This window comes from Rhea americana, unplaced genomic scaffold (genome assembly GCF_003343005.1).
Source record: "Rhea americana isolate MKP2758 unplaced genomic scaffold, rheAme1 scaffold_95, whole genome shotgun sequence".
Classification (NCBI taxonomy): domain Eukaryota; kingdom Metazoa; phylum Chordata; class Aves; order Rheiformes; family Rheidae; genus Rhea; species Rhea americana.
In genome coordinates this window covers 793,043-808,783 of record NW_028187144.1, presented here as the reverse complement: position 1 = coordinate 808,783, position 15,741 = coordinate 793,043, and the positions used below count along the sequence as shown (strand labels likewise).

The following is a 15,741-nucleotide window of genomic DNA, read 5'->3' as shown; positions in this document are numbered from 1 at the left end:
GCCCCGCCGCCGCGCCAGCGCGGCCGCCTCCTGCCGCAGCAGCGCCGGTGCCCGCCCGCGGCGCCCATGGCGGCCGAGCCGCAGGCGCTGACCCGCAAGCCCGTGCTGCTGCACAAAGTGGAGGGCTCGCAGGAGGTGGTGAACATGGCAGCGATCGTGCCCAAGGAGGACGGCGTCATCAGCGTCTCCGAGGACAGGTAGCGGCGGCGGCCCCTCTCCGCGGGCGCGCCGGAGGCCGGCTCGCAGGCCGGCTTCCTGCCGGGGGCTGCTGCGCGGCTGCCGGGGAGCCGCGGCGGCGGTGGGGACGCGGGCTGGAGCAGCAGTGTCGGTTCCCGTTCCCCCCTCCGCACGGTTCTTGGTAGCTGTTTGAAACCAGCCGTGTCTGGCCGGTGAGGCGCGGGGGTCGAGGCCGGCGGAGAGCGGGACGGCGCGGGGCGGGCGCGGGGCGAGGCTGCGCGGCGGCGGCTCCCGCCCTGCTGAGGCGGTCGCGGCTTCCTTCAGTTTTACAGCTGATGTCCCGCTTTAAAATAAAAGCGCGTTTCTCCTACGGAGCCCGTAAGTAACTASTTCAAACGTAATTTCGTTGCAGCTCAGGCGCGAGAGATGTAACGTGTTCCCAGCTGCACGTTTGAAAGATAAATGTGGGTCTGTATGGGAACATCTTTCCTTTTTTTTCAAGATGTTTYTGTGGCTTCTTCTTCAGACCGCTATTCCCGTGAAGGGTGTCTGCTGCTGTCTCTCCACTCGCTTTTCTAAGAGCTGTCAGTGTGTGTTTCGTGTTGTCTTTACCCTCACTGTGAGTTAAGTTTTCAGCTAGCTGTCAAAAATGTGAACTGTGCGAACTCGAGATCCTGTAAGTTCATCTAAGCCGTGGTCTCCAAGTGAGCTTTCGTGCCTCGTAGCAAGTGGAAATGAATGAGCTACTTAAAACAGGTACCCCATGAGAGAGACTTTAAGCAGAGTTTTACATTGTTACCTGACCAAAATTCTACTTTTTCTCTTTTTACGTGCAATTGGGAAGCTGAATAAAGCTTGAGTGCKTTTTGGCATGTTGTAGCTTTGTTAGGCTTACTCAGCCAGTTCTTTTTATCTGTAAAGAAGTATTCCTGAAACATATTTGTTCTTGTGTGAGGTGTCTGTGTCTCCCCTCACCCCATTAGAAAAATAAGTGTCTTCCGTTATTATATTAGCAGGTATGAGTTACTGAGAATAGGTTGATGCTCCAAGTTAATATTTCTTTGTAGAAAAAGAGACTAGCAAGAGATCCTTGTTTCACTAGTAACCAAGATATTGGGTTCAAGAAACCAGTGGTGAAGTAGAGACCAGGGTKTTTTTCACTAAGAAACATGCTAATTCTCTAGCAAAAACCTCTCCTGTTCTGTCCCAGAACAAAACTAACTCGCCTACCTCAAGTCAGTTAGGTCCTGCTTACTAATGAAACTGGTAGAAGAAATCCTCTACCTGAGGTTCTAAGGAAATTACAAATACTGTTTTAAGTCTGGAGGTTCCCAGGTTATTTTCTCTTTAAAGGTGCTAACCAGGTAATCTGYCTGCTTATGGGACTAGTTTGCAATGTTTATGAGATGCTATACATTTTGATCATGCCTTTTATTTCTTTAGGCACAAAGCTGTTGATTGATGCCTTTTGAGTAAAAGATATTGCCTCCTTTCATTTTAAATCTGTGTTAATATTTTTATTGTAACAAAAACGTTTGGAGTCTAAAACCTATTTGGAAGGAGTAGCAATTTGGGAATCAGACTTGGAGGTTTCTGGATATCTAGGGTGGAAGCATGGCTTGCCTRACTCAAAATAACTTGGTCTTATGATTAAGTTTATGCAGGTCATTATGGTGCTTCTTCCTGTTTAGACCTGCCTTTTAACGTTAATGTTGATGTTGTTTAATGACCTTGGAATGAATGTGGAGGGCTTTTGAGACTCCTGGAAACTCAAAAGGATGGTTATGCAGATGTTTTCTGTCTTAACTTTTTATGAAAATGAGTGATTTTTGGCTGAGTTTACCAGCCTGCAATATATGAGAAAAATGTTTTGAGTTTTTTACAATGAGCTTTTGCGGGAATGACTTGGCATTTCTAGCATTTGCTTTAGACTAGATATGACAGCTGTATTGAAATGATGAGGAGAGAGTCCTCCCTTGCCTCTGTGGTTAATGGCTGAATACATCAGTGTTGAAATTGCCAGTGATCTGTTAACATGCACAATAACTAGGCTCCACTTTAAAGCTTTTCTTTAGTGCATAAACCCTTTAAGGTAAGGGAAAAGGAAAACTAAACAAGCTATATAGTCATGCACTATACAGCATCAAACTGTATTTATAGCACATAATGCGCATATCGTCAAAAGTAAAATGAAAACTAAGTAAAATACAGAGTGTGGTCCTTCAGAAGGGACGTAAGTGGAGAAAGAAGGTAGCCCAGAGGTTGTAAATATTYATGATTGTCTGAACTTTACACAACCTGCAAGGTTGTGTCTCTTCAGTGTGCATCACCTATATATTCTACATAGTTTCCTTCCTGAATCCTGCTCAGTCCTGTCAGCTCAGCTGCATGCATTGTATCCTGTTCTTAGGTGTTTTGGCTGATTGCTTATTATGGCAAAATACACTGAATCTCCATCCCCTTACAGTCCCAGTTGTTGAGATACACTGGGGAGGATACAGTGTAACTTTCTTCTGTTTTTCCCCTAAGAAAAGGGATGCAGCCGTCCAGGCAGGTGAAAGTTAAAGGAGTGGTGGAATTTGCTATCAAATAAAGTATTAATCTGATGAAGTAGAGGTATGTATAAGAAAGAAATTATTAGCTTTCATCCGTGTTCTGCCTGCAAACCAGTGGAATCATCAGACACATATATCCACACAAACCTTGTGTGATATATAGCATCGAAGGGCTGAGATTGTACAARTAAGGCTAAAACTGTTTTTTTTAATATGCACAGCTGCCCCTAAGTTTTCATTAGCCTCTTGTKTGTAAAAAGCACGTACTACAGTTTCAAAATGGTTGAGTGTCCTTGTCTTTTGTTGACTCAGAGACAGTTGTGGGTGTTGGGCACTTCAGAAAAGTAGGTCACTGGCCTGTCAAGTTCAGACGTATCGTTTACTTCTCAGTGTTCCAGAGAAGAGAAGATTTAGTATCATTAATCCTACCTGAGCACAGGGATGCCATGGGAGAAGTGTTCTGACTCATCCAGTTTTCAGTGGCAGCAGTTCTGCCTGATGTTGGCAAGTTTCTGGATTTCCCAAGAATCTGCCAGTGATGTGGATACTAACTCAGTTGGGTCTGAGGTTTTGATTATGTGTCACCATGTGAAACTGGTCAGAGARGGATGGGTGTCATAGTGGTAAACTTGCTCTTTGTCATTAACTATCTTTTTTTAGKGACACTAACTATATTGTATGTGAAGAAATATTTAGGAACATGATGGTGTAGACAAATTGCCTGGCAATTATGAGCTCTGGTCTATGTCKTCTTTGGTGTGAAAGTTCTGTGCTAACTTGCATGTAACACACCTTGAGAGTGTAGGTATTACAGGCAAGAATTGTTTTCCTTGAAGTATTCATGTGAAATAAAAGCTGTTGTAGTCCACAACTGAAAATTGTCAAAAGCCTTCTGTTTTCCTTTAAAAAAGCAGGCATTTTAATCTCCTAGACTGAGGCAAAATCTATCTGTAAATGGTATGCCAGAAAAGTTAAGCTATTTAAAAATAAGGGAGCAGAGACCTTTGTCTTCTCTACTACCTTGCATTATCTTTAGTTCCTTTAGCACTGACATGTCTCAACTTCTTTGTACAGAGCASTGCATAAATGTAAGTGGCAGTAAGCCCAGACTGTTTGTCATGTGCATTCGTATTAGTGTCTTTATCTTGCATTGACAAAACCRTATAGAATTTGTATTGCTTGGTTTGTTTTACAGTTTGAGGACTTAAAATATAGATGTGCCTTTAGTCCAAAACTTGTCTTCTGGGTATGCTAATCGGCARTTTCTTTAGGGGATGTATTGAACAAATGACATTCTTGTGTAGATGAAATCTAGGCTTTGATAGAGTGGTGACTAGGAATGCATACCTGACAAAAAATGCAGGGGTTTTCTTTGACATCCTTCCGACGTGCATTCAAAGTATGATCTTTCAACTCCTAAATATTAGCATATTTTTGTTSCTTAAGACTTTCTTGTCCAGATCTGGAACATAAAGCGTATAGCATTGTAGTTCATGCACAAGTAAGATAGCCTAAGCCTGTGAAACACTYTTAAAGGAAAGGTGAGATTCTTCACTCTTAATACTGTATCCAGGCAGGATGTGAGGCATTGCAAACCTTTGGTAAGCTTGCTTGATTTCCTTTCTGCTCTGGTGGACTGATATAGAGAGATTGCTGTGCAGAGCTATGGTTGCAAAATGGGTTTACAGTTCTCATCTAAACTCAGGGTTATGGCACTTACAGCTATTTTGCTTTGTGTGGGGCTCCTGGTTTGCACCAGAAATGGAGACGGCGAAAGAACTGATTTTGATACTGGSTCTGAATGTATCAGTCCAAGCCTGTAGGTTTCACACCTGGGTTATTGCAGTAGGAACAGTAGTTTAAGTAGTACAAAAGGTGTGAATGTTCTTCAGGGGTGTAAAAAGACTTCTTCYTGCCTGGGGGCTCTTTAAAATTTGATAAAAATGTCAGTGACTGATAAAATTGTTGAGCGGAAACCCCGAAGGAACTTACGATTAGTAGTGTGAGAGTTCATAAGAGGCCTATTGTTACAGATGCAGCTTGTTTGCTCTGAATTTTTAATTTATTAACTAATTGGATATGTTGCAACTTGATGACTGTTTTGAATAAAGCTCAGGGTGGAGGTTAGCACTGGCTGTTTGAGTGAAAGAARCAGATTTTGGCAGGAGGTTTAAGAGAAGGCAGAAGATCCAAAAGCTCAAGGAAACAGAAATTGTTTCAGATGTTGAAAAATAACTGTTCCTGAATTGACTAAAATGTATTCTGTTGAGATGCCAAAATCTTGGAGCTAGCACACAAAATGTTTTGCTGAGTAGTTGATGGTGATAAACTCTTGTTTATCAGTACTTGTAAGGTAGTGAGTGACCTTGTGTGTTTTTTTTTTTTTTTAACCCTACTGTGGCACTTTGTGCCACCAGGTGATGAATTGGTGAAGTTTGATAAACCTTGTCTTATGCTGCTCTCCCCGGAGTATTTAATGTTATTTAAATTTTTAAAGGACAAGGATGTAGTCTTATTTTTCTGTTTTTTAGCTATCCTGCTACTGCTAGCTCATGGAGGTCAAACTGGTGCAGCTCCTGCAGTTGTGTTAAATGTGTGTCTTAACTGTCAGGTGGTATTTGGGTATGTGATATGATGGTGTGGCTTGGATAAAAACTTGTGCAAACCTGGTTTCAGCTGTGTAGGAAAGTATCAAAACGTGGTGAAACATTAGGTGCTTAAATGTTTAGAATATGATATGTAGTTTGTTTCCCCCCCTCTCTGATTTAAAGAGTTTGCTTTATATAAAAAGTGCATGCATATTCATAGACACATGTATTATATCTTAAAAGATTTGTTTGGATAGCTGCTTAATATGCCTTCCACTGGAATTATTGCAGCCTCATTTCTGCTGGCTCCTGGACAACTCCCTGAGTTGCGGCAAGTTTAGAGATTGTGCCTGTCTCCCATATTAACTGATTTCTCTTTTCTTCTTGTCATCCACAACCCTGTTTTAATTTCACTGGCACCTCTTTACATGGAGATCGGTTCTCTTGTCAGCACATCCTATATCTGTCATGCTTCACTGTTTGTCTTGGTGACCTTCCTTTGCAGCTACTCCAGGTCTGAAGCTGCATAATGCTCCCAGACAGGGAACTCCACAATTCCACCCTTGTGCAGCCCCTGGAAGAGAAACAAATGCAAGTTATCAAGCAACTAAGCAATATAGAGCTGACATGCAATTACAAATGTACCATTACAGGAAACTTGGTTTTTCTCCTAAAGCTAAAGATGTCTAGAGGAGACAGTGATGCTACAAACAGCTACAATACTTAGGCTTAAGTTGCAGTGTTTTTGAAGCTAATAAGCTAGTAAGGCAAATCATTCAGAGAGGATCAGTTAGTGGACTAAAGCTCTCAAATGGCATGTGAAGTTGGACACAGAAAATATGTCCATACATTGTTTGCTCTGCCTTACAGGATTTTGGTTGTTGAGCAATATCTTTTCTTTCTTTTTTTTCTTTCCTCTCTTTCCTTTTCCTCTCCAGCTGCACCAGTTCCCGCACAGTATCTACTGATTGTGATCTCTGCACAGGTTTCCCAGCAACAGCTTTCATGTGCATGGTAATATATGCAAGAGGATTGCTTGAATGTGGCACAGGAGTGCTTCCAAACAACTGCTATCTCCTGTTTTGTWAAATGCTATTTGTAACAATCTTAAGTCAGAACATGCTTGGGGGCTCAGAGAAGAAATAGAAAGGAGGAAACGGGGAGGCGTAATACAGACCACTCTGCTCCTGTGGCAGGGAGCTTTAAAAGCTTCAAAAACAATGGCCAGTGCCCTAAGGAAAAAAAAATGGCTTTTGCAGGAATATCTTCTGTACATCTTGGACTGCGAAAGACCATTTGCACGAAAGCTCCCCAGAAGCCATGTGTATTTGGTTTGCCTATGCTACTTACACCACACCTGTCAAATACCAGTGATTTTATATAAAACTCTGCAGGTAGCTGCATATATTTGCCCAGGGGTTTGAGCAGAATTGCAGTAGTCCTTAGCATAATCAGATGCAATTGCAGGATCAAGAAAAACGACATCAGTATCCTTTCTACCTGTGCTTCAAGGAAGGGATGGATGCTGCTGTGGTGCCACAGGATGGGCTGGGCTGAGAGGGCACCATGGGAGGGGAAGGAGCGGTGGCCACAGGGCACAGCATGCGGGTGCTGAGAATAATCGCAAGCAGCAGAAGACATTCTGTTCAGCAGATCTTTGTCCTGCACTTGCACTTTAGACGAGAGAGAACAAAATGGTCCTCTTAAATTTTGTGGAGTAAAATATTCAATGCAATAAATGAATTTAAATGAGAAAGCAAGCATCTGTCCAGGCATAGGAAGCCCCCCCAGCAACTGGGTTGGGAGAGTCGRTGGAGCAGGCCTGGAGAATTGGAAGAATGATGATGTGAAATGAGAAGCAGGAGAGGAGATGGGGAGATTTACCAGGCAGCCCTCCAGGGAGGGAGCTTTACATGATAACTAAACCATGTGCAGCCTTATGATTCTTCATGTGTTGTAGTTTGTGTGCTTAGTGGTTTCAAACTACAAATAAATCATGGTCAAACTTGATACCTTGGAGATCAGAAAATGGATAATAAATTTTGGAAAGTAGACTTTGCTGAAATTTTGGATAGCCCCAATGCAGCTGTCATCTTCGTGAATGGGAGAATAGCTATGGAGGCTGGGTTAAAAAAAATAGCGTTTTAATTTTTCTCTTAGTTGAGCTGCAAGAAGTAATGTCGTGTAACTAACCTTGTCCAGACTTTGAACATATTGGCTTTGCTTGTTGGGCCATGTGTATTCTCCATTTAAATCAAGTTTTTCAGGAAACTCTTTAAGGTTTTGAACAGTGAATCTAAGATGATGCCAAAGCACCATTCTGGGTAGGAGAGCACTGCTGTTCTGCTGGCAAGTTTACTGAGATGTTTAATCTAAAGTTGTCTTTTGTTCTTTAAATTCTATATCATTCCAACTTAGTGTGAGGTGAAAGATTGATGTTCTTAATAGGTTCTTGAAATAATAGTAGTCATCGATCAACTTCACAAGGCAATGCTGTTGACCTTTGCCAATATGTAATAAAAGTTTCCTTTGGTGTTGAGTCCTGTGGAGAGAAAGGAGGCAAGGCTGTCCTAATGAGAGCTGGCCTATTTTGCCACCAAACTGAATTCTCTGATTTGGCCTGGATTCAAGTGAGAGAGAAAATACATTGCACTCTTTTGAAGAGGTTCAGAAAGACGATCCTTACATCTGTATAGGATGTAATAGATAATGAGATTTTGCACTTCCAGTAGTGAGTGCAAATTTGATATATTTACCTTCAGCTTCAAATCCATTTGTAGTAGCAAATAAATGCTTAAATGTGTTCTTAAGCAGACACTGCTTAGGGTATTCCAGGGTCTTAAAGTAAACAGGGTTTTTTTCGCTCTAGTAAGGTTTAATAAGTTGATGCTAAAGCTTTTACTTTAGCTTAAAAGATAATAAGGAATAGCAAAAACATGATTACACTTGTGTAAGCTAATGCTTGGTGGAAGATGGGAGATCAGACASGGTTTTGGTGTTGGTTCAGAGCAATGGTACGTATCTTCTTGGTACCATGGTTTCAAGATTTAGGTCCATAGATGCCAGCAGTCTCTGCAATATTTAGCTTATCTGTGCCTTGGAATAAAAAAGGTAGGAGGGTAGAGGGGTGAAGGTTTAGTCAGTGATTAAAAGAAGAAACCTGGTCTGTGTACTGTAATGCAAGATAAGATGAAGCAGGTCCATTCTGGTGTTTTCCTTCTTGTCATAGCTTAGCATTTTTGAAGCAGTACAGCCAGTAAAGCTTATTTAATAGACGTGTCCTCTGGTTTGGATGCTTCTCTGAGCATGTATACTCTGAGATTTCTTTTTCTTACAGATGTCTGTTAAACTCTGTATTCCGTAAGGTTTTTCGCCTGTATTTGTGTTTCTGGCCTAGTTTATTACACAAAGATCCAAAAGGGATTGCCTGGATATGTAATCCACTTCTTCTTATTTCAGGAAACCATGGAATGTAATCCCTTTTAATGGATGGGTCTAGTTTCATTCTCATTAGGTATTTCCCTCCCTTTATGTTTGTTGGAAACTTTAAGAATTTCAGTGCTGTGAAACTGGAGATGATAACCTGCATGTAATTAATTTGTACCCATTTTGCCTTTCTGATGAATTATCCTTACTTTAAATATTTCTAAGATAAATTTCCTTATTTTAAATAAATATAATTATTTTAAATTTTTCTTCTRTATCTCCTTATTTCCTTCTTCGCTCCCCGTTTTCCTTTATCATACAGGGAAATTCTGTCTCCCCTCTCAGCCTCTGTTTTGCTAGAGCAAATRTAGGCTACAGGGTTATCCAAAGAGTGGTTCAAGTTGACTTGGTGAAGGCCTCTAGACTTTCAGCAAATACACATGGTTCAGATTGGAAGTAGAATTTCTTGGGAGGTACTTTCTGCTTTGGTGGTATGGACATAAAAGCTATCCTAGAGCACAAGTTATTGCATGCAGAACTGACTGAAGACAGCTGCAGCATTTTGGTGGCAGGGGAGATCCTCTGCATGGTGTTTTGGTTAGGCTCATGAAGCATGAGCTGGCTGGGACTATAAAAATTGCCTTTAATTCACTGGACAAGCAATAAGCTACTGTCAAAGGCTGGTTGTGCTTCTGCAGTTACTGGGAGGTCAGTATAAGCCCTTGTGCCTCTGCTTTGCTGAGCCTGCGCTGTTCTCCCACGCAGGCTRTGTGCTGTACAGCTCTTGTGCCCGCTCTTGTCCTGTTGGTCCCRCTGCTTTGAACTCCTGTGGCGGAGGAGACCTGGATGAGGCAGCAGCCTGAATGTGGTCTGCTCTCCGCAGGCCRGTAGCTAAAAGGTAGAAGGGTCTTTGCTGAATGCTCGTTTCCAGAGCTGAAGTTCCATGATAATAGTGGGGCGTTTTGTGTTTTGTTTCTTTTTTTTAATCAGTACCTGCTTTTGCTAAAAGCTGGGGATTGAAGCAGATTTCAGTTAGGACAGTTATTGGTCACTGAAAGAATGGTAAGTACTAGCCTGGGGAGGACAGGAATAGAGCTGGCCCAATATTTGTTGTGTTGAGGGAGAGGAGTGGGAAGAGGATGCATCTGTCAAGTCCAAATTAACACCTTTAGATTTATTGTGCCCTAAACTTAGACTAGAACTATTTAATATTTGGAATTAYAAACTTGATTTTTTTTTCTCCTGTAGGGAAATGATGCATTGTATGCTGTTCCAGTGAACCCCATTTTACATCCTTCTCTGCCAGAATAGCTGTAATTAAACTCCAAAAGTGCACACTGGGTCTACCAATGCCTTGCATGGCTGTTCTGTGTGCCCTCTCTAAAGAGCAAAAAACTGTCTAATACAGTTGCCTAGCATCTGAAGTGAGACAAAATAGGAGTTTTTGAAACTGCATTAGCTGCCGTTTTCATCTAAGAATAGACATATGCTAGAGAGTTTAGTTACGCAACCTATAGACACTAATCCCTTGCCTAGGAAGAGCGCAGTCTCTGCATTTCAGGAAGTGAATCAGACTTTATAAACAAATCTCCTCTCTCTAATTTACTGCAACTGTCAGCAAATTAATGGGAATAGCTGAATCTACTAGCTCGCTTTAAAAATATCAACTGGCAAATGATTCTGCTTGACTTCAGCAAGGACATCAGCTTCATCTCTTAAAAAATTTACTTAACAAAGTCCTTTGCATTCCAGTTCAGATTATTCTGTTACAAACTTTATTTCTAGCTAAATAGTAGAAGGGCTGTAAAATTTTGGAGAGCTTGCCACAGGGTTTGGAGTCTTGCGGCGGCATGAGCTGCGATGTGCCGGCAGATGGGAGGAGGCGCATCGAGCGCATGGGGCAAGGCGCCCTTGGCCCCTTTACTGGCACCGTTTCCGCAGTTAGCGTGCCAGGCTGCACAGATGCCCCTGGTGCTCGGCACTGCCCCACTGGCTGTAGGAGCCAGATGGAAGGAAGCGTTACGGAGTGTTATTTCCAGAGGGGCATGCAAGACTACACTTGCTTGGTACCTTATCTTTGCCTTTGCACGCTCTTTCCCCCTTACAGTTGCTTTTATTCATCATGGGGGGTGAGCATGTGACAGCTGGAAGGTAGGAATTTCCACAGTGGCTTTAGTGACTACTTTTATCCAAAATTTTGGTTCTGGAGTAGGAGATTAAAATAAAAAGTAGGAGTCTTGTATTTAACAAGAAGTTCTGTGAATATTGGTAGTCAAATCTTTAAGCTTTTAGTTGTTAACTTTTTTCTAATCCTGTGACTAACCCATGTTAGATACCAGAGAAACCAGTAGGGAAACAGTTATGAATGAACTGATTGTTTAAAAAAGTTATATGCTGTAGTGCTTGAAAATGCGTGAACTTCAACTGAGTTCTGAGAGCTCTTCCATGATTATGGATGTTTTTATTCCTTCTGTCTCTGCTCCCCAGTAGATTCTTTGCTTAGAAGCAAGCTTGGTAAGGATTTCTTTAATAAGTTTTCATTAATAGGAAACTAAGCCAAGAGGTCCCCATCCCAGATTCATTTTGTCCATGGAATCCTTTTGGGTCACAGCTTCTTTTCATCCTTCTAAAGAGCTCTGACTTAAATTTTTTCCAAAAGATCCCAAGTGAGAATGTTGTCTCCTTTTTAAGAGGTGTGAACAGGTCTAACTGAATGGCCAAGTATTGCAAATTCCTAGGCGTCCTAACCAGCAGGAAACTTGGAAAAACTTATCAAACGGTTTGGTCATCTGTAGTCAGTGTCTCCAATTCTTTCGTTTGACTTGCTCCAAAACAGAGCTTGTGCTTTTGTGCATGTTGGCATAAAAAGACATTTTTTATAATTTTTAAAGAACTAGATTCTTTCAGAAACAACTGTAATTGTTATTCAGCTCTTAATCACAAAAACGTGACTATTAACCATAGCAGCAAGTGTTTTGTATACCAAGTGATGTGAGAGAAGCAGACAAATGACTATTTTGGCAAAAATTCTCCATGTGAGAAAATGAATGACATATCTAATTGCTTCACGATATGTAGTCAGAAGTGTTTTTGCATGCAARTGCAAACAGTGATTTCAAAAAGTGATATATGTGTGTATACTGACACCTCAAATTCAAAGGTATTCTTCTAGAGCTAAGTGATACTGTCTGTGTTTGCAGGTGGACTCCTAATCTGTAAACCAGACTTCCTGAAAATGCTGAAGCCCTAGGCTCACAATAGTCTGCCCTCCTGGTTTGGTTTTTTAGTTTTTTGTTGTTGTTATTGTTTTAGTTTGTCTTCACTTTATGGCTGTGAGTGATGACTCTAAGCCAGAAACTGCTATTTGTTCAGTTGCTGCCAATACCTTCCCACTGACCTCAGGCTAATAAAAATGAAAGAGGAAAACTGGGGAAAATACAAACCATATTCTTGTGGTGTATAATATAACAAGAAGAGAGGACTATTGTGAGTAAAGACAACAAGCTCCTAGTCATTTTGGTGTTCTTATCAACCAGGACAAGATTGCGCATTACRATGTACGTAGGGCAGACTTCAGTGAGATCAGTATTGTCTCCTCTTTTCCATAACTGCATGAAACAGCTGGGAGAAACAGGCAGCTGAGCCTAGGAGCAGTTGTTACAATGGTTACATTTTTAATAAATTAAATAGTGCCAGAGTACATTCTGAGGTGGGGGAATCTGGCCGTGTATATTGTATGATTGTAGCAGGGACTGTTCTTGCTGTGAGCCAACTTGCATGGTGTCAGACAATCTCTGGGGCAAGATTTGCAAATTAGCTTGGACCATGGACCCATTCCCAATACATGGTTTGGATGCAGTCATTCTTGTTTATGCCAGATAGCCTCAGTGCCAGAGGCTGATCCCAGGCCTGTATCATTTCTTTAATATAATTATAATTTACACAACTAGGGCACCCAGATTTTGTGGCCACTGCTGCTGTATAGGTGTTTAACATGTCCATGGGAAATTGTCTTTGTGATTTTTTTTAAAGAAAAAAGAAAAAAAAAAAAGAACCACCTGACTTAAACAAGACACAGCCTTTGAAAGTGGTCGGTCTGTCATCATTTCTGTTAGATTCTGTTAGATTGGTAAAAATAAGTTTAAGAAACCTGAATTTGAGACCAAAAGTGACATGAGATTCTTGAAATTAACTTCAACTAGCTATCTTGGGGAGGGCAGATCTTCTGAGGCCACGACACTGAGCTGCAATGTGTGTACTGCTGGATTCCAGTGTGCAATATCAGCCCACTAGCTGCTTGGCTGCAGTCAGGCCTGAAACCCAGAGGGAGAAGAGATGGTGCTGGTGGCCTCCCATCAGATCTCCATGTCTGCAYGCTGCACCTTGGAGGCCCGAGCACTGAACTTGTTACCTCTGCAAATGTATCTCCTCATGTTCTCCAGTATAGATCTGCGCTGTGGTGGTTAAGATAATTTCTCTCCACCAGCCTTTGATTTTTGACACCCATGGAAATCTTTGACTGGTTTGAGATGAGCATTGCTTTATTGTGTCCCATGGATCTGGGAGACAAGATATAAATATATACCAGCTCATCCGCTGCTGACCRTCTTGTGATGGCATCCTCCCAGGAGGTTTGATACAACTGCAGCTGTGTTGGAGCTGTTCTATGGGCTGCCAGTAGAAGAGCCCAGAGCTAGGCTAATACGAATGTAACAGCCCCTCCACTGTTTCAGGCCAAGTGAAAGCTTTGGTCCTATACTTTCAGAGAAAGTAATAGAACAGTGTCAAATTGTAACAAAGACCAATTTTGAAATACAAGTCATTAATCCTCTATTCCTTTGAAATCCTCCTCCATCTGCAGGTTATGTGCTGAAGAGAAAGGATTCTTCATCAAGGTAATTCAAATGTAGAGCAAACCTTTGGGATCAGGCAAATATGGACACTGTTCACACAAGCACAGCAAGGCTTTACCTAAGCTTTTCATATTTGAAAAGACCTTCTGTCTTTCCACCTTGTCTGTGTTACCTGCCAGTGATAATGTAACAGAAGCTGCATATATTGTTGGGGCATACGTATTTGTTACATTGCTGTGGGGACAGTCTTTTGTAGCTTATTTTTGTACAAGGTGTTTCTGTTTGGGTCCATGGTTGAAGATTCACATTATATTTATTTTTATATATATTTTCTTCATTCTGTTTGCTACAGCTTTGTGCTCTGTTGGACTAGAGTCTGTCTCTGTCTTGAACTGAAAAATGTCTTTTCCACTTCCCATCCCCGAAACACTGATATGTGTCCTGTTGGGAGTAATAATTTACTTTTGCTTCAATATGTAAGTGCACACGAAAATTATCATAAATCATTTCATCCTGTTCCAACATCATTTGAGAGTTTTGCTGCTGACTTTGTTGTGAGCATGATCAGGTGAGAAATCGATATTATTGGAAGAGTGTTTGCTGCGTAATTGGAGAAGTAAGTGCCGCATAAAGCAGAATTCTGATAGAAATTCTTTAGTTTTTGGTGCCACAGTAAGTGGTATAGGAGAGCAGTGGAGGCAAAAGTACAACATACACATTGGCTGTAGCATCATTGTTCAAAAACTCTTTGGCATGGTGCTGCCTTGTGGAAGATAGGTTTTCTTTCTGCTCTGGGCTTACTGAATTATTGAGTCATGTTTGATCCCACCCACCCCCCACCCCACCCCCACCGCCAGTGCTGGGCCCTTCAGTGGTGAGACATGTTAGATTTTCTTCATCTTTCACAATACATTATTGTTCTTATTGGAATGCAAGGGTACTCATCTGCTCTCGTTTGGGTTTCTTGCATGGGATATTTTGTTAAAGGAGCTTTTTGTATTCACTCCCTTTTTTTTCATGAAAAGCTTCTCGTTATTTTTTAATGTTACTGTAACTGTTCTCAGACTGGTTGATCTGAAATTCTTCGCTGGTATGAGTCCTCTTGTATTAAGGAAATCATATCAGGGATTGTAGCCCAGCTCTAAGCAGTTACAGGACTGTGATTGCCTTTTTGAGGTCCAAGATCAGAGGATTTATGAAAGCAACAAGATTTCCATAGAATCATGTGTACCTTGAATACCTAAGACATGGTTTTTGTAACAGTCTTAATAGCATTTTTCTACAAAACATGCTGCTTTTGCTGTACTGCAAGATTGTACTTTCTCGCACCTCATATGAATAGAAGTTCTGCTCCRCTTTCATTGCGTCGAATCTCATGGAAACAAGGATTTTAACCAAACAGTGAGAGAAAGAGGAGCAGATGTGGGCTCTAATGAACTTAAATTATGAGTAGATATCAGCAATGCAGAAGTAACATGAAAATAAACAGAACAAGAWGTCTAACTTGGCTCCCCTTCCTCCTATGTAACTACATTGATACTGTTTCCTGAAATCACAGATCTGAGTGACACTATGTTGCCATTTGGTGATGTTATGTATTACCTGAAAAATTAGGCATTTTGGAGGAAAAAAATAGATTGCTGAAGCTGAAAGTAGAAACAGCAGGTTTCTTTGTAGAAGGAGAGCGTAGGAAGAACACGTGATTATCCATCCTGTCTAACATAGAATTTTAATTCTTGTTTAATTGGAGAGTATCCAGACTTCATCTTATTTTTTAAACTGCTGGTGGTGGTAAGTACTTCATCACTGACAAGTCTTCATAGTGGTTAGTTACTGTCATAAGCACTTAGCAGGCACAGGGGTCTTCTGACTTCGCTGAGTCTCTGAGGCAGAAAAAGGGCAGGCTGCCAGAGTGATGACTGAGCATCAGCTRTTTTTGTTGTCAGACTTGTGCTTGAGATTTGATTCTGGGGAGTGTGTTTCCAACCTCAGCACACTCAGAAGATCCTGAAGCCTGTTTCGCCCTTCCAGTTGGGCTTTCTTACCACTAAGCTATTATGGAGTAAGGATGGGTGTTGTGAGGAGAGAGTTTGGGACCCAGGTGATTACTCAGTCCAAATGGAGACTGTAGTTGTGAGCCAG

General features: G+C 41.5%; 1 protein-coding gene across 1 annotated transcript in view; it reads left to right on the top strand.

Moving 5' to 3' along the window:
• Nucleotides 1-19: 19 nt before the first annotated feature.
• Nucleotides 20-15,741, top strand: part of WDFY2 (WD repeat and FYVE domain containing 2) — a 70,842-nt gene continuing 55,120 nt past the window's right edge. The window contains exon 1 of the mRNA XM_085324982.1: nt 20-197. Within this exon, the coding sequence (XP_085181108.1) occupies nt 67-197 (131 nt within the window). The 5' untranslated portion in view covers nt 20-66. The remainder of the gene's footprint in view (nt 198-15,741) is intronic.